Source organism: Primulina eburnea, chromosome 7 (assembly GCF_022965805.1).
Source record: "Primulina eburnea isolate SZY01 chromosome 7, ASM2296580v1, whole genome shotgun sequence".
NCBI classification, from domain to species: domain Eukaryota; kingdom Viridiplantae; phylum Streptophyta; class Magnoliopsida; order Lamiales; family Gesneriaceae; genus Primulina; species Primulina eburnea.
This window is the reverse complement of record NC_133107.1, coordinates 2492800-2511098: the sequence shown is the minus strand read 5'-3', so window position 1 is coordinate 2511098 and position 18299 is coordinate 2492800. Positions and strand designations below refer to the sequence as shown.

The window sequence follows — 18299 nt, the reverse complement described above, 5'->3', positions numbered from 1 at the left end:
TTCCTTGTTAACCTAGCTTGAATTCTAATTAAGGGAAAAAAAAACTTTCATTTATTTTCCTTCATAAAATCAAAAATAATTGAATAATACGTATAAAAAAAAAAAAAACCAAACGCATCGAAACATGCTAAAGATATAATTGCTGAATTAATCGAATTATTTCGATGTGATTCGTTCATCACTTCAAGTTATGTTATATTTATCATCAAGCCTAAATTGATATGCGAATATAGGATATGAATAAAACAAACATTTCTGACCTTAATCCAAAATGTTTGAATGATATACTAGTTTATATGAGGGATATTCTCTCCCATGGGAATGTTTTATTCCCAAAATTATAAGAATAGAAGACATTCCCTCAGTTCAAATTCTACATAGAATCATTTTTTCTTGTTTTTTAATTAATATAATTTATTAAACAAGTTTAGAAAAAGTTGTGATTATTTTAATTTTATTTTCAATTTATTTTTTAAAAAAATAAACAAATAAATATATTAGAGTTTAGTTATAAAACATTAGTTTGTGTGATGATAGATAGGGATGCAGATTAAAAGGAAATAGCCAGGAAGGCAGGTCCAGGTAAAATGAAAATGAATAGGAAAGAAAACAGCACTAGCACTTAGCGGCAACAGAGAAGGTTCCATTGACGATTCCTCAGTAATCTTTAATCTTCATTCTGCCCCAAACACTGCCACCCTCATCACTGTCATGAATTCCACTTATATACCATAGAGAGAAAGACAAACAAGAAGTATTTCCATTTTCAGTCAAGAGATTTAGTGTGAAGTTCTTGATTGACCAGCAAGACTACAGTATATCCTCTTCTTCAGAAGCAGTGGGGAGAGAGGACGGGTTAGCCAGCACCAGCAGCAAAAATGGTGGGTGTAATGTGATGGAAGTGCCAAGGAGGATATGCATATGCTTTTTGAAGGACGCGGAGAGGCAGATTATCGAGAAATGGAGTGAAGAGCTGTGAGATAAAGTGTTTGGATCAAAAACTGGAACAGGAAAAGCATAATACTGTCAAGGGACTGAGTCTGGATCAGTTAACAGGGCCGTCGCCTCCGCTAAAGAAGCGCTACTCGGTGGTGGAGCCGTCCGCCGAACATGCAAGATTGCAGGAGAAAATGGGGGAAAGAAGCCATCACCACCAATCATCAACATCGAGATTAGGCCTACGAAACAATGGAGGCGAGATTGTGGAGGTACAGGGAGGCCGCATTCTGAAGTCTATTGGCAGAAAAGACCGCCACAGTAAAGTGTGTACCGCGAAAGGACCCAGAGACCGCCGTGTCCGTCTTGCGGCACATACGGCCATCCAATTTTATGATGTGCAAGACCGCCTTAGGTACGACCGTCCCAGCAAGGCTGTGGATTGGCTCATCAAGAAGGCTAAAACCGCCATTGATGAGCTTGAGGAGCTTCCTGCCTGGAATCTCACTACCTGTTCTGAGCCTAACGCTAGTTCTGAGCGAGAAAAAGCCCAGGAAAATATTGGAGAAGAGCAACAACATGGGCTCCGTCAGGATAATTTGGTTGTTAGTAATGTCTCTGGTCCTTCTAGTAAAAGGGTGATGACAGTGCTGGGAAGTGAAGATGAGCAGCGGGACTTGCATCGGAGAGGCAACGTGAATAATCAGAATGAACAAAATCTGACCTTTTTGCCGACATCTTTGGACACTGGTTCCTTTTCTGATTCCATGACTTCCTTTCCTATGGGTGCTTCTGCTCAATCTAGTTCATTATCTATGGAGTTTCAAAGCTTCTCAATTCCTAATTTTCTGCCTAGAAACAGTAGCCAGAACCAAGATTTGAGGCTCTCTTTGCAGTCATTTCAAGATTCACTTTTGCTCCACCGCCATAACCAACAGCGGCATCAGGATCCCAACCACCACACAGAACAAGCACAAGTTTTATTGAGTGGGATTCCATTGGGATTTGATGGAACCAACTATTGGCCTGAACAACAGCAACAGCTGGCAGAACTCATTAGCCTTCAGAGGCTTTCAGCTTGGAACACCGGTGGAGATCCCGGGAGTGCAAGTGGGGGAGCAGCGGTTGCTACTCGATCCTTGTTTAATTCGCCACCAGCGCCTCAGCCTTTGCTGCAACAGCTGCTAGGCCAAAGTCAAAACTTTTCACAGAGGGGAACCCTTCAGTCCAGCAACACGCCTTCGTTTCGTGCATGGATGGACCCATCAGCTATTTCAATGGCACCTGCTGAACACATTCAGCAGCATCACCATTATCCAGCAGTTGTGCCGATGTATCAGTCATCTATACCGGGCATTGGATTTGCCTCAGGAGTAGGTAGCTTCTCTGGGTTTTGTATTCCTGCACGAATTCGGGGTGACTTAGAGGAGCATGATGGCTGTTCGGACAAGCCATCCTCTGCTCCTTCTGATTCTCACCGATAGGTATTAATCATGGAAGCAATAATATATTTGTTCTTCCATTAGCAGGTCATATTCTCTCTAATGCTATTTGTGTTTTATTAAACTCACATGTTATGCACTCCTTTTGTTCTTGATGCCAATTTGTCTATTCGATTGAACTTGCTTTGCAGGTTTGCTACTTTTGTTACATGAAAACAAGAATATGTGATAGTTTCCATGTCTCAGCTTGTGGTGACGTCGGAAGAAAAGATGAAGTTTGAGTAGGTTTTACTCGATATAGCCGGCTGTGAGGTGAAGAATCAAAAGTTTAGTTTCAGGCCTTTTGGTTTCGATTTGTCACTTTATGTTATTTAGCTCATGTTTCCAGCTTTGGTTTCGTTGTTCATGAATGAATGGGCAAGTGGACTCAACTTGGTTTCAAGTTAATTTGAATTCCTGTGCTGCTTCTATTTTCATCAATTTCCATTTGATACTGGCTTTCATGAAATTAGTTTAAACTTTTTATCACTTAGTTTAGAAAATCTTTGATGAAAAAGATTCCTCATCGTGATTTCTTGATTGTTAGCTTTACTGCCTTCTGATTCATATCTCTCCGGCCCGCTTAAATTGACTCATCCTCTACATCTCCATCGCTGCCCTGTTCCGGGGGAACATAAGGAGAGAGGTCGTTTTCCATTGGCAGTGAAATGACTCAAAGATAAGGATAAAGAAAAGTGCCTTTTGCAGTGGTTCACCCTGTAGTACAAGGCTAGTAACTAGCAGTTATCGAGAGGTGAATCTTGGTTTCAATGGCCTACCGAATTGGCTGTGTTGGAATCGTTAGTTTTTAATGACACTGATATCGAGCTCGAGTTTTAACCAGTGGATGCATGAAGATTATTTTTAAAAAATCATTCTGCCCTATTTGGCAGGAAATACATAGTACACTATAATAATGCACGACCTTGAACTGAGAGCTCTTCGTGTAAGGTTGGCTGCCTTCTTTATCTCGACAGATATTTATACTTCATCCTTTCATGTGCTTGTGATGTTGGGAAAATATGCAGGTCAATATATTCTTTTACAACAAGTTCTGATGAATAGAAAAGAAAATTTTAGTATCTGAAAGAAAGATTAAGGCAAAGAAAACATAAAATCTTGAGTGCAACCAAAAAATTTATTCTTGGACATGAATTCATCATGGTCCCCTACCCTGCAAATCTGCGTCTCTTGAAAAAAATCTAAGTCTAGTTGGAACACATCTATTACTATTATTATGAAATAGGGTAGTAGCATGCTTAACCCTAAATTACAAAATAAACCCACCAAACTATAAAAAAATATCATATTAAAACCAAATATTTTTAAATGTTCAGCTCTAAATTACAAAACAATCTAACAAAACTGTCAATTTTTTTTTAAAAAAACATATCGTATTAAAATCAAAAACTTTGAAAAATAAATATTATATTATATATTCACAAGACATAATATTTGTATATTAAGTTACACATGTATTGTGTGTGCATTGCTGCCATGATCTCTTTTTGATATCAAATAAGGCGCAATATTAAAAATTTAAAATCATTTGGGTTTTAAGTATTAGAGTTGTAGCATAATTTTTGTTTTAAAAAAAGTGCAGTTGTGATATATTTTTTAACATAATATAAAATAAATATACAACACGTGAGACAGTGAATCTAATTGTTTAACAATTATGATTTAAAATTTATATATTATGATAGCAGATTTTGAAACTAAAACCAATACAAAATTGTAGTTCTGATTTTGTTTTCAATGTTCTTGAGAATCAAGGTCAGGTTTACCTTTAAACTCTTAATATATAAATCTTAAATAAGCTTAATTGAATTTATAAATTTGTCTCATATATAAATTTTTAAAAAAGTATAACTAAAATATTTAAATTTCTTGTTATAACTGAATTATTTGAATTCTCACAAGAGATTCAAATTTTATGATATTATTAATATATTAACATTCATAATTATTTATATAAATTTTCTTAAATAGTTTATTAAACTCTTTACTTAGTTAAAAAAACTGTAAAATATTTTAGTATTAAACTTCAAGTATCATATTATTCTTCACTTATCATGTAATTCTAATATTAAATATGTAGTTAATTTTTTTTCATATAAATTCTCGTGATATTATAATTTATTACTTAATTAAAAATATAATTACAAAACTGTAATAAATTATTTAAAAAAAACATGTAGAGAAAAAATTAAAAGGATAAAATATTTAAAAGTACGGTAAAGATAGATTATTTGATAAAATTCATATAAAAATTACATTTTATTCTTGATAAATGTTATAAATTACTACGATTAATGTATATTGTAGTGATAATTCATTAACTATTAATTATATATTAGACAAAATAAATATAAAATTTTGATATTATGTTTTTCCTTTGCAACAATTACATATATATTTTTATAAAAAATTTGGATTTGCATTGATAAGAAGATTTTTTTATATATATATATATCTTCTCCTACTTGGAAATTAAAATTCATGATCCACACTTTCATAGCCCTAAACATACGGTGGTTCACAGGCCTACGATAACCAAGCAAAATCTCCAAGAGTATAGACGAGGACCAATGATAGCGGGTAAAGCAGATAAGCCAAGACTGATGTCCAAACCGGGAAAATAGTGCTGACACTCGACAGGCATCCGATTATGAGGGACACTAATAGAACCGTCAAGATCTCGGCAGAAAATTTCCATGCCACGCCTCGAAAATAGATCAGGGAAAGAAGAACAGCTAATCCCAGAACGTTGTTCATGAACACAGTACTATATATCTGCATTATTCAAATAAATCAATGAATTTCAAGAAATGACACTCATTTCTTAGAGAGTAAATCCGGGTCTTCGATTTTCTTATCGAATGAATAGATCTGAATCTTTTATTACTTCTATTTTAATCTTTCAAGAGAAGAGAAGAGAAGAGAAGGGAAGAGAAGGAACCTCAGATAATGTCAAAGATGTGGTTTGTAGTTTCTTCTTTCGTGTTTCATTGATAGCAGATACGGCTAATCTAGCGTTGGAGGCAAGTGGTATGAGCACAAATGCAACGTAAAATGAAGGCAAATCCGTGGCTTTAGAGAAACTCCGAACACTCTGTACTAGAGGCTCTGCTAGAACACCAAGTATCACAATCCCCAGTACCAAAAGAGATATAGCTTTCATCCATGCTAAAGGCGAATTATCAACTAACTTGCTATCAATGAGTTTATCAGTCAGTTCCCATGTTTTCTGCACAATTATTTTGTGAGACAAAGTCGGACAATTTATATGAATTAGAAGACTTATTGAGGTTTACTTACTTGATAATTATCATCTTTGCTCTTTTTTGGCTTGGGAATTACATCTTTAGTTGGATTCAGCCATTTGGACACTCCCATAACAAATTCTTCCTCGTTAATCGACTGATCTCCATTTATATCAAGTTCTTCCATAATTTTGGATACTGCAATATCAGCATCACCAAGTAGTAGTATTCCAGACTGGATATCGGTCACTAGCTTCTTTAATTCAGTGTAAGATATGCTGTTGCTTTGGTCAAGATCGACGTTCTTGAACAACCTGAAGTAATTTCCGAAAAAGTTCATTAATGAAAACGAAATATTTTTATGCAGCCGACATATTTAATTTTCAATAAACTAATACTAGAATAAATAATAGGACTCTCTTTCAAATATACCGTCTTATAGCGACGATATCTGGTGACCCATCTTCTGCTAAAAGGCTTCCATACACAGCAGAGCTTTGGAGTTGCTCCAATATATCTGGAATCAAATTTTCCATCATTTCACGTTCTTCACTTTTCTTTTGAACCCAAGGCTTAAGAATCTGAAAACCAGATAATAAGTTATAAGGTATTCCACTACATAATATAAATCAAGATTCGAACAACTTCTTGATTTGTAAAAACATTGTACCCCACAATAATTTATCTCCTACTCCTTTTCTTAATATAGAAAAAGATTTACGTTGTACAAGTTATTCGCTGAGTTAACGGATTGATATTTTTCACTGATTGTATCTTTTGCAGTATGAAGCCATTTCGTCATCCCCTTGACAAATTCATCCATGCTTATTTTCTGGTCACTGTCCATATCGAATTCCTGCATTATCTCTAAAGTTGTATTATTCTTATTCGATAGGGCTCTTCTGAACTTGATTTCTTGCAGAAATTCTTTTAGCTCGTTGAAAGAGATATTCTTATCTCCATCTTGATCTCTGTCCTCAAATAGCCTGCAAAAAATAAGCACGGATAATTCAATCTGACTCTAGTGGAAATTGGAAAAGAAATAAACATATATAGGCCATAAATCAACCTCAACCAAAACATGACTCAGACTTGTTCGATGCTAATAAGACAATTACTGTACCTACGACTAAAAAAGAAAGCACTTGAATTTATTTACTTGGTAAAAAAGGTACCTTCTTATGGTCGTGACATTTGGTGAACCATTATCGGTCAAGATTTTGCCCGTCGTCCGACGCTGCATATGTTTGATGATGTCTAGAACTAAATGCTCGTGTTTTATATATAGTAAGCGCCTGCTTTGAATCCAAGGTTGAAAGAACTGCTCAATTTGCGAATCAAAGAGTATGGTTAGAATGATATTCTTGGAACAATTTCATCTGTTATCCAAATTCCAGATGCCTCGTATTCTAATTTCCTTATGTTGAAGCATTTTTAAACATCCCAAATTAAAGACAAAGATTAAGCATCCCCAATGGGCGGAGAGGAATTAAACACGTGAAGATCAGAAGACTAACCTGATAAAAGAAGAAAGAAAACAGGAACAGTAACGTAACAACAAGAGTGACAATCACAAATACTTGTTGCCCATGGAAAGACAGATGAAAAGCTGTTGGAATCAGAATGATCACTAATGGTATCAAAGAAAGAAGCATGATCCTGGCGGTGAAACAAGTGCCCAAATCTGTAATCACGCCATATCCTACAATACAACCAAAGCATTATGACTAATTATTAAACATCAAATGTAGTGATCGACATGCAGTACATGATACAGTATCGAACAAACAGGACACCCATAACATATCAAATCCCAAAATCATACGAAAAATCGAGCGAACCAACCTGGCCATTGCGAAATGAAGACTTTCTCAATAGGGTTGTAATATTTACTATCGCGAGCATGGGATTCCAAGTGCTCCTGAAAAGATTGACGGCTGATTGTAATACAGGTTCCCCAGATGAGAGTGAGGAGTAAAATGGTGGATCCGGCCAGTAACCCCACTCCCGTTGACACGTACTCCTCGGTTTGTTCTTGGCTGCTGGACAACCCAGAGGCTGAGAAAATATATAATAAGAATTAAACTAATAAATGAAATTGATATTAAGAAGAATAATAAGGAAGATCAATAACATTAGTAATAATAATTCAGAATAAACAAATAAATATAATATATAAGAATTTAATTAAAATAAATAAATATTAAAAAATAATAGTTATTATAATAAATTAATGATAAGTAATAATTTAATATATATCAATAATAATGATAAGGAATATTCATTGTTGTTGAAGAGCCTACAATTGGTTTTTGGTTTGGACATTTCGACACGACACGATCATTAATTAATTAATTATGTATAAATAATTGAGTTGTCTGCTCCCACATACCTTTTTTAGTTTAGACTTTTTGAAACACCACATGGTAAACGTTTCAATATTATATATTATTATTCTAATATTTATGGAAACATAATTAGATTCAATTATTTATTATCACATTTGATTCTGTACGGACGAGAAGAATAATTAATTAATATATGTATATATTCAAGATTTCAATAGAACAAAATAAAGTGAGCTGCTGAGTTAATTTAGTTACCGAGAAGAATCAATGCTTCCGGAAGTGAACCAATGATCTGAAACACGGAGGCACCGAACACACCAGGTCCTAGGATCTTGAAAACCCTGTCCCCACCTGATCCAACGTAAGATTCACCCGCAAACAGTGCGTATTCGAACACCAGAATCAAGAACAGATGCCCCCAAACAGTGGTCGAACATGGCAGGAACCCATACATCTGCTCGCACTTTTCGTCATCAGGAGCCATTAACGCTGACCCATTCATCTGTATCAGCTGATGGTTTCTGTCAAACTCATCCGCCCCATCTGAAACCAGCTCCAATGGAACAGGCCTCGAAATCCCGCCTGGGCAGAATAGTGTAAATAGTATAATTAGGAGAAGAACGAAATAGGAGACAGTTGGGATTTTCATGGTGAATTTGAGCTTTGGAAAGGAGAACATTTGTGCTCAATTATGAAATGGGGCTTTATTATTTATACATGCAAACGTTGAATAGCTAGAGTATGCCGATTTGGATTGGTTAGGAAATAGCCGCCATGGAATTAGTTCCATCGTCTTATCTAGAGCAAATTTTTTGGCACTATGTTTGGTATTATTATTATTATTATTATTATATTGGTTAAATGAATGCACATGAATCATGCAGCAACTTGAGAGTCGGGATAATAATCCTTATTTCACTTCTTTTTTTTTTTTTTTTTGAAATTAACCGTTTCACATTTTATTTTACGCACACATGTTCATTTTCTTGGTTTCTTCAGAATTCAATCCTGATCTTAAATCATATTATATTACCATTTCTCACTTATTTATTTATATATGTGTGTGTAGTATGCGCGCATTATATAATCTTCTCCATCCATAGACCGGCACTTGAGACATACATTATTATGAGGACATACTCTGTGATTAATCATGTTCATATATATAGGGATGATAATTTCCCCCACGAGTTTGGAGATCCACGCGAAAAATCGAAACAAGGACGGAGATCTCCAATTTTTTCGATTTCGGGTTCGGTTCGGAGAATTTTTTAAATTCCCGAAGGATTCCTTCTTGAGGCAAATACTTTTATGCATATCTCTTTTGGTTGATCCACACCATACTCTATTCTAGTAAGATGATACACACTAGCTAACAGTCCGTCAGGTGCTACATCATAGGCACATTGGGAGCGTAGATAATTGTAACCATATACATATAAAATGACAACAATGGAATGCCAATCCTCGGGCTTTATTTGTAAAGTCTCGATTCCTTGATAATAAAAGCCTAAAGATCTATGAATTATCCCATGCTTCACCAGCCAAACAGACAAACGTAGTTCGGGATGGATACGAGGTTAGTATCCACATCCTCGGATCCATCCCAAAAATAATATTAATGATAAAAATAATGATATCATTATTATTAATAATATAATAATAATATTATTTTTAAAATATTATTATTAATAGTAATATTATCAATAATAATAATAATAAGTTCGGTTGGGGAAATCTCCGTACCCACCCTCATTTTGTCCCATTAATATTCTAGAAACGGGGATAGGGGCGGGATGAGGATTTAATCCCCACGGTTTCCCTCGAACCTGAAAAAATGGGGATTCGAGGTGACTATGGGAGTATGGATGGAATTCGGAGATGAGGATGGCAAACCCGCTTTCGTCCCGTCCCATTGCCATCCATGTGTGTATACAGTGGCGGAGCCAGAAATATGGCTCTACCCATGCTGTAATTTTAAACTCTGGAATCTTTTAATATTTTTAATTGATCTACCCGAACTAATATTATATGATTCCAAAATTTACATATATATTTAAAAAAAAAAATTGGGCCACCTGGGCACATGCATCCGCCCCTGTGTGTATAATATGATTTGACATTCACCTACTGGATTACATGCAAGGTAGAAAAATTGCTCATCTAATAGATGATTGTCACCTATAAGTGTTCACATAAGTATGTATGGTGGGTGTACAACATCTCAAAACTACACACACAATTTTTTTATGTTGCATACCTTAGGTACTCATCTATGTGAGTATCGATAATGTGACACATTTCTTTTAGATGTGATGAAATATATCAGAATTTTATATCAAATATATGTATATCATATTATTGATACTCAACAGAACAAGCTTATATAGTTATATATGTATAAATATGAAAATACTTTGATGTCTGACCATCACGCTAGCAGCATATATAAATGACCATCGTCTCATGTGGTGCCTACGTGACAGAAGCTCAATTGTAGCACATGGACAGGTGCTCATTTATTGGTGTGGAACATGACTTTACTATATATTTATTGGTGTACATATGTTGCACATTAGTAATGACACTTAATTTAGGAGTTTCATGTTGTATAAATGAATTTTTCATTGATATAAGCTAATTTTGATATAAAATGTCACATATTTTTTCATAAATCGAGTTGGATTACATATATATATATATATATTATAAAATCGACATTCGAGACGATTTTATAAGAGTTTTTTTTTGTGAATCTCAAAAAGCATTCAAGAGCCAAACTTGTGTTTTGTGCTAATTTTTATTTCATATTAAGTTTGTCACCCAAAAAAATGTCAAGAAATTTTCCCAAATCCTACGGTCATAAATTACGTCTATTGTCGGTGGCATCATGGTATGCTACTATATATATGATAAACTTATTTAATCAAATATCGTTCATCGTAGATTCCTTTATCGCAATTCTACATCAATCAACGTCCCAATTTTGTCACGAGTGGATCTCATGTGAGACCGTCTCACGGATCATAATCTGTAAGATGGGTAAACCCTACCCATATTCACAATAAAAAATAATACTCTTAGCATAAAAAGTAATACTTTTTCATGGATGACCCAAATAAGAGATCTGTCTCACAAATACGATCCGTGAGACCGTCTCACACAATTTTTTACCTTTTGTCACTGCATAGATGTTTCAAAATAGCACGATTAGAGGATGATAAACATTTTACATCATCTTGAGTAAAATTCATTTCGAATTTCTACTTTTTTAAAAAAAATAATACATTTTGATTAATTTTTTAAATTATTTTTATGTCATGGTAAAAAAAAAATTGTTTTAAAATTTTAATTAAGATACATAATAATTATAATAGCAATAATCACAATTTACGAACAGACACTATCATAAAATTTCATAACGACTCTTAAAAAATGTAATATTAAATAAAAATTTATATTTTATTTATTACGATAAAGAGTAGTGATAATTTAATATTTAAAAATAACTCAAAATCAAAAGCATAACCAAAATTTAATGAAATATATAAATAATGCAAGCACCTAAATACAGTGTTCCTATTTGGTTGAAATATCAAGCTTGACTCGTCCCTCGCGATCCACTTTTTCTTTAGATGGTTTTGTGGTCAAGAATGATGTAAAACATTATCGGGCCAGGAAAAGGATAAGGATCGAGAATAAATTCAATATGTCGTTGTTTTCTTGGAATTGAAGATTGGATCCAGATTTATAATTTGATAAAAAAAATTTAGAAAAAAATCCATTTTCATTTTATATGCGTTTGGACGAGAGAAATTGATTCTGGGAGAGATTCGAACCATAAATATAATTATCTTGAGCGTATTTCAAATTTCATGATTGATATCTCATGGATAAGCCCACTAATTCATTTGTTTTTCCCTATATTGTTTTTCAGGAGCACCTTTAACTGCTCTCCACTTTTATCATCGGTTTCTAACTTGAGCGTCGGAGGGATTATGCCAGGACGCCCTCCGGCCCCCTTCTAACGGTCTTATTTGTGATTTTAGGCTAATGGCAATTTCAAAATCTACTTATAGACTAATGACATTTCTTGAAATGAGACCCTAAATTTTCCGTGAGTATCCATTATAATTACTATTACATATACATGGATTAACAATAGGTGATTTGAAATTCATTAAAACAATAAAATGAATGTATGACTGCAGATTATTTCTGTCACACGTAACCTAAAATTTCCTGTTAAGATTCGATTGGAATATTTATTTAAGCTTCTCGGTTGCTCATTGAACTAAACTTTCAAGCCCTTGAGTTATAATGGTGTTTTTACCTCGATTTTTTTTTAGCTTTCATAAATTTACCGACATTATATTTTTGATATCTATAATTTTGAAATATTTATACAATTTATATAATAATAATAATAATAATGCAAAGAATTTGATCTCAACATATTTATGGCCCAAAGACTAAAATCGTTGGCCTATTGGCTAATGTCCAAGAAAATAAATAAATTATCGGGTTAACCCATTTACCTTATTGGGTAGGGCTTTCGGGTTTCCGCTTTCCAGCTCGTATCTGGAATCTGGTAACAACAAATTTCTGAGGGGCAACGTGCTATTAAAGTGAACGCCACAAGGCGGCTCTTGAATCTCAAGTGAACGCCCATCCCACACCATACATGGCGAAAGAGTCGTGGACGGAACCGGAGAACAACCAAGAAGTTGAAACACCGGAGAAACTCAAGGGAAGAGCCCCGAGAATTCCTCTTGAATACGAGGACGAACCCGCCAAGCTATCGCAAAAAGAGAGAAGAATCAATGGGGCATTGTTAGCTAGCCACAAGCCCAGTTACTGCCTGAAGCGAGTCGGTGGGAGTTCGCAGTGTGAGGGGAAAAGCCTGCGATCTCATCATAGGGAGAAGCTACGATGGCTCGTCAAGAAACTTATTAAGGCCCGTAATTGGACAGAAGCTGGTGGCGTATTGAGCGTGTTGCTTCAAGGGAGTGGCAGGGATCAGTCTCCCTCTCGAAATCGCGCCAAGTATTGGGTATCGATTTATCTTCTCATGGCCTTGATATTGTGTTGGTTTGTACAATTTCAATCATGAGATTTTTTTTATTTACTGCTTTTGTGTATCTCATAATTACTTGTTTGGGGTCTTCGTTTTGCAAGTTTTGTTGATTGAGAGGCCAATAGTGAGGTCTGTTGTCTTTGGTCGGCGGAGGGCATGACGAGCACTAGAATGGCATAAATTTTTATGTTTCTATTAGCCAATGATCACTCTCAAAATATATGGAAACTCCCCCCTCCCTTGGCCTCCACGGTCAGCCCGTGTCTTTGACGATGACCGTCAACAACAAACACCAATCAGAAATCAGATGAATTTGGTGGTTTTTACATTCCAATTCTCAGAATTGATCAGAAGTAGTTCGTTAGGTTTTTAGTTCAAGATTTCTGTCTTTGAAAGAAAGTAGTCCAGTATTCATTTAGCTTTTGATTGGTTGCATTTCCGAGATATGTAGATTTTTTGGATTTTCCTGTATAGACATTGGAAACATTGTGAGTGTTGAATGTTTGTATTCAAACTTTCTGCAGGCTGCATTAGAGCTTCTCAATTATATTAAGGATGGGAGTATCAACCCAAAAAAAGCTCGCAATGTCTATGAACTGTGGATGAAAAAGATCGGTCCTTTAAAAAATTGGTCAGAAAGGGTATGGTACAGAAATATTAATTTTTGCTTAAAAATTCAGGGGGCCTGGGAATTTATTTTAACAATTAAACAAGACTTTCTAAATTATGAGATTCAAATCCACATAATCTTGGTGCTTGTGCATGCAAATGCTGGACAAAATCTAATCTCATTCTGAAGGGTTTTCTTATTTAATGGATGCTTGTTGTCTTGAACAGAATAGGTTTGCAGTGCAAGTGGAGTTTATTCTATTTTGCCTCCAAAATGGAAATATGGAGAATGCACATCAATCTGCTCTTTGGTATGGTTCTTGTTTTTATATATGCTTCTATTTAGTAGTTGAGAAACATTTCTCTGACTTTTAGGATTCTCCTATATTATCCTTCGTTATCTCGTAGAAGTTCTGGAAAGTGCAAATATTACTCCTGTAATCAGTCATCACTTTTACATTATTCTAGAAATCTTTGACCTCAAATGAAAAATCTTTAGATTTCGTGAACTTCTAAATGTTACTTATATTTCTTGCTTAGTTGCACCAACATTGTTGATCAGCCTCATGCAGGAAAGGGGCTTTTGTAACGACCCTGTGTCAAATTTGGTTGTTGGGATGGTATTTTATCAGCTATGGTATTCTGGCATCCCAAAAGAATTACAGTTGACTGAGCTGGACTCATCTGGCACGTTTATGCGATCAAATGCATCCATGGGTGGAATTTACATGTCAATTAATAATTCTGTGGAAAATGATGGCCTTGATGCTGGAGGAGCCGAATCTTCCTTAAGGGGTGATTCAAACTCCTCAGTTGCCAACAACAAGGAAGCATTTGAAGACAATGGTAACCAACTGAAAGAAGAACCGATGGAAATTGATGAAAAACTGGGAGAAGATATTTCTCACCCCGCGGTTCAGCCTCAAGGTTTTTACATGAATTCTACTAAGGTTAGCGAGCAAAGGGATTTTTCTTTCTCTAATCATAGTGATGATCAGCCACATGCCTCTATTTTTTACACCCAAGGTGAGTTTAAGAACCCCCACTCCCTTTTCTGTTTCACAACTGTATCAATTGTTCAAACGTTAAGTTTTTAGTAAAGCTAAATCTTCCAAGTTTGTGCTAAATATAGGTCTACCTCCATGGTTATTGCCTTTAAAATTGCCCGATTCTCATGAAAATTTGGAGGATGCCATGGAAATGCACAAAACATTACGTAATGACTTCTATATAAGTGCGGTGAAGTGCTTGCGTGTTGCCCTGTACTCAACACCTCCAGTAATTGAGGCCTTTCACCCTTTAATACAGGTACTGCATCACCCTGTTTCTCTAGAATAATGAAAATATGATTATTGTTATTCTTTTTTAGAAAGCATTATACAAACTTTTTTGCAAGTGTGACATTCAGTCCCTATTTCTGTAATTTGTGCTCATAATTCTCCTTGCTCATGGGATTGTGAAGCTGACCTCATAGTTGTTACCTATAGGTGGTGGTCGTATTCTGGATAAGTTTTGGGAGCACCTGGTGATAATTGGCGTAATCTAAAATTTATATTATTAGTGTGACTAGTTTTGTTTGAGACGGTTGTCCTTAGTTTTCCTTACTCTGCAATAGCAAGATTCATTTGAAAGTTGATGCTTGCATGCTGTATACGTGCCCTATTTGGTGAAATCAATGTGCAGATAAAATGTTTTTTTTTCCATCACTTCCAAATTATATAGAAACTATTTTCTTGCTTACTAGTTGTTTTATGCACCTTAGCAACAACCACTTAAGGCACAACGATGACCTTTTATTTTTCTCTCATTAATTTCTTGTGTTTAATTTCTCGATGTCTCGAATGTATGTAAACCTTCAGAAGAGTGTCAAGGATAAAACAGGAGATTGTGAAATATAAAGAAAATAGATGGCTAAAATCAGCAGCTGCAATTTACAATTTGTCTCTATCTAGACGACTCATTAAGTTGTCAAACAGTATTACCTTTCATGGTGTTTTTGTTGTTTAATTTGCCAACTGCTATTTGCCTGAGGCATAATGGCCTATACTCATGAATTTATATTTCTGGCTGTTTGACATTCTTAATTGATGCAGATGCTGCTTCTTGGAGATCGGGTCGGTGAGGCCCTTGGTGAAGTTGAAAATATGTCTCAGTTTTCAGATTCGATTGTACAACTGAGGTTATGATTTCTTTTTATTTATTGGCTCTGTATGTACCAGCTAAAAGTAGTAGATATGGGTGTTTAGGTGAACGAATTGGAACACAAACAACTCAAAATATGTAACATCACCGTGCATATACGTGCAATGGGAATCTTCGAAAACAACTCATCAGATCTCTATTTGAATGTTACCAATTTTCCTGTGGGAATCTTATGAAGATTCATAACATTAATTAATCCTTTTAAAATCAATTCCTTTCGAAGTTGTAGACTCATGATTCAAGATTGGGGGGTGGGGGTGGGGGTGGGGAGCAGTATCTCACAATAAGATGGATAATGATTTCATTGTAGATTGCATGATTGTTTATGTCGACTAGAATTCGTTGAATAAATGTTCCAGGAGTAGAACAGATAAAGAAATTCTATGAATTTAAATATATTATTGATAATGCATGAGAAAATCAAAATGAGTGAAATACAGGATGCCTGACAATAATTTACACTGAAGTTCTTTTCCGTGAGGAAGTAAAGGGAAAAGAAAAATTAAAGGCAAATACCTTTTGAGGATTGGAGTTTTCGAGGGAGGGGGCAGGCGTGTGATAGGCTGATCCAATGGGTTTGAGGGGTGATATCCCTCCCTCTACCTGTCTTATTCTTAATCGTCTCTTATGGATTATAATATGTGGTGCATTTGCTAAAACTTAGTAATTTGGGGGTCCCGGTAGCTTCCATTACTGGTTATATACTTGTGATACATGCACAATAAATTGGAAATACCGATCTCTAAATGTCCGCGCATGTTTGTATTTACAGAATTTTGTTACTTCCACTGCAGACTGAAAACAGGCCTAGTGGAGCATTTTGATGGTGAAAATTATGTCAAACTCTGTACATGTTTTGAGGAAATTTTGAAGAAGGATCCAACATGTGGTGACTCCTTGGCAAAACTTATTCTTTTACATCAACGTGGTATGTTTTCAGTTCAAATGAGGTCTTGATCGAGTTTTTCCTTGGTGCAAATCTGTCACTAAATTCATGAGCATCCATGATCCTACTATATAAGGTGCTGTGGGCATTCACTGGTTGAATATCTCAAAAACATGTTGCAGGGGAATATGACATTCAGAATCTGGTGGAAATGATAGCGTCACACCTAGATGCTACGTATGGAACCTGCGACACGTGGAAGGAGTTAGCGTCTTGCTTCTTGAAACTCTCTCAGTGTGAAGAAGATAGAATTTCCATGTGTGGTGATGATTGTAATCAAAGCAGTCAGGAATTTATGGGCCACTCTAACAAGATCCCAGAAATATTCACTAAAAGTGAATCTGGAAAATCTTGGAGATTTCGTTTTAGATGGTGGCTGAGACGACATTTCCATAGCAGCATCCTCAAGTCAGATATGACTTCAGGTACTAAAAAGTTTAAGCCTATTTTGTTTCGAGTCCTATGTATCTACTATATAACTACTGCACTGTGAGAGGTCATAGTATTTGAGAGTGGTAATATTGAAAATAAATTGCAATGACAATTTGTGAAAAAATCTTGGTATAAGGATAATTTGGGAACATGGTAGTGTCCTTGTGGTGAACTATCTTGTTTCTGTTCGACAGTTTCTTTATCTCTATTATATATATATATATATTAAACTAACCGTTTGAAACGGAAGATGATTCTTGTGCGTCGAGAATTTCAGTTTAACTTGTATAATTGGATCCATTTTTCATTTGAATGTTCTTTGTGATGACAGGTGACCCGCAGCGCCTGACATACAAAGCGGCGGCGGCTTCACATATTTATGGACGAGATGTTAGATATGTTGCCAAGACAATTGAATATTTAGAGAAGGAGGCTGATATGGAAATGTATGCTGTTTTGCAAACGCATGTTTTGAACTCTGTTGGATTTTATGTTTAGTAAACGGGAACTCTTTATAATCATTGCATTTTAATATTAAAATAAAAATATGCACACGAGAGGTACAATTCTGCACTAAAGTTCTTGGGTTTTAAGTCTAGTTTAAGAGTAGGTCTCATGTGAGACCGTCTCACGGATCATAATCTATGAGACGGGTCAACCCTACCCATATTCACAATAAAAAATAATACTTTTAGCATAAAAAGTAATACTTTTGCATGGGTGACCCAAATAAGAGATCTGTCTCACAGATACGATCCGTGAGACCGTCTCACACAAGTTTTTGCCTAGTTTAATTATATCGAGAGGATGCCTGAGAAAATTTTGCTAAAAGTTAATTGATCTTTTATTCTAAAAAAAGTTTGTGGGTTGATATCTTTAAAAAAACTCTTACTAATCTTCAGTTTGATTTTTTCTAACACATAAAAATATATTTTTCATTAGAATTTTTATGAGATAATTTCACATTTCGATTTTGTGATATAGACTTATGATCCCAAACTA

General features: G+C 35.1%; 3 protein-coding genes across 4 annotated transcripts; 2 read left to right on the top strand and 1 right to left on the bottom strand.

The window, feature by feature from the left end:
- The first annotated feature begins 536 nt into the window (after positions 1 to 536).
- On the top strand, positions 537 to 2809 carry LOC140836564 (transcription factor TCP4-like). Of its 2 annotated transcripts, XM_073202184.1 has the most exons (3): positions 537 to 708; positions 981 to 2465; positions 2570 to 2809. In XM_073202184.1, the coding sequence occupies exon 2, from the start codon at positions 1131 to 1133 to the stop codon at positions 2418 to 2420; it is 1290 nt and encodes a 429-aa protein (XP_073058285.1). In that variant the 5' UTR covers positions 537 to 708; positions 981 to 1130; the 3' UTR covers positions 2421 to 2465; positions 2570 to 2809. The 2 variants fall into 2 exon arrangements, with proteins under 2 accessions (XP_073058285.1, XP_073058284.1); XM_073202183.1 differs by having other exon boundaries at positions 537 to 2465.
- A 2081-nt stretch (positions 2810 to 4890) lies between these two features.
- LOC140836560 (sodium/calcium exchanger NCL2-like) lies at positions 4891 to 8740 on the bottom strand. Its single transcript, XM_073202168.1, has 9 exons — positions 8287 to 8740; positions 7529 to 7741; positions 7201 to 7385; positions 6859 to 7004; positions 6405 to 6669; positions 6116 to 6264; positions 5739 to 5997; positions 5380 to 5667; positions 4891 to 5213 (listed from the first exon to the last, which is right to left on the bottom strand). The coding sequence occupies exons 1-9, from the start codon at positions 8708 to 8710 to the stop codon at positions 4965 to 4967; spliced, it is 2178 nt and encodes a 725-aa protein (XP_073058269.1). The 5' UTR covers positions 8711 to 8740; the 3' UTR covers positions 4891 to 4964.
- Positions 8741 to 12637: 3897 nt separating this feature from the next.
- On the top strand, positions 12638 to 17856 carry LOC140836559 (uncharacterized). Its single transcript, XM_073202166.1, has 9 exons — positions 12638 to 13084; positions 13633 to 13749; positions 13946 to 14028; positions 14280 to 14743; positions 14850 to 15025; positions 15811 to 15896; positions 16714 to 16847; positions 16988 to 17290; positions 17629 to 17856. Exons 1-9 carry the CDS (start codon positions 12716 to 12718, stop codon positions 17793 to 17795), a joined length of 1899 nt encoding a protein of 632 aa, XP_073058267.1. The 5' UTR covers positions 12638 to 12715; the 3' UTR covers positions 17796 to 17856.
- Positions 17857 to 18299: the final 443 nt, after the last annotated feature.

Bases quoted from the DNA above. Each gene is read 5' to 3' on its own strand.
- LOC140836564 (XM_073202184.1), top strand. From the start codon at position 1,131: ATGGGGGAAAGAAGCCATCACCACCAATCATCAACATCGAGATTAGGC.
- LOC140836560 (XM_073202168.1), bottom strand. From the start codon at position 8,710: ATGTTCTCCTTTCCAAAGCTCAAATTCACCATGAAAATCCCAACTGTC. The intron at 5,668-5,738 runs GTAAGTAAACCT...ATAATTGTGCAG, and splicing joins GCAAAGATGATAATTATCAA to AAAACATGGGAACTGACTGA. The intron at 5,214-5,379 runs GTTCCTTCTCTT...TGAATAATGCAG, and splicing joins CATCTTTGACATTATCTGAG to ATATATAGTACTGTGTTCAT.
- LOC140836559 (XM_073202166.1), top strand. From the start codon at position 12,716: ATGGCGAAAGAGTCGTGGACGGAACCGGAGAACAACCAAGAAGTTGAA. The intron at 15,026-15,810 runs GTACTGCATCAC...TAATTGATGCAG, and splicing joins CCTTTCACCCTTTAATACAG to ATGCTGCTTCTTGGAGATCG. The intron at 17,291-17,628 runs GTACTAAAAAGT...TTGTGATGACAG, and splicing joins CAAGTCAGATATGACTTCAG to GTGACCCGCAGCGCCTGACA.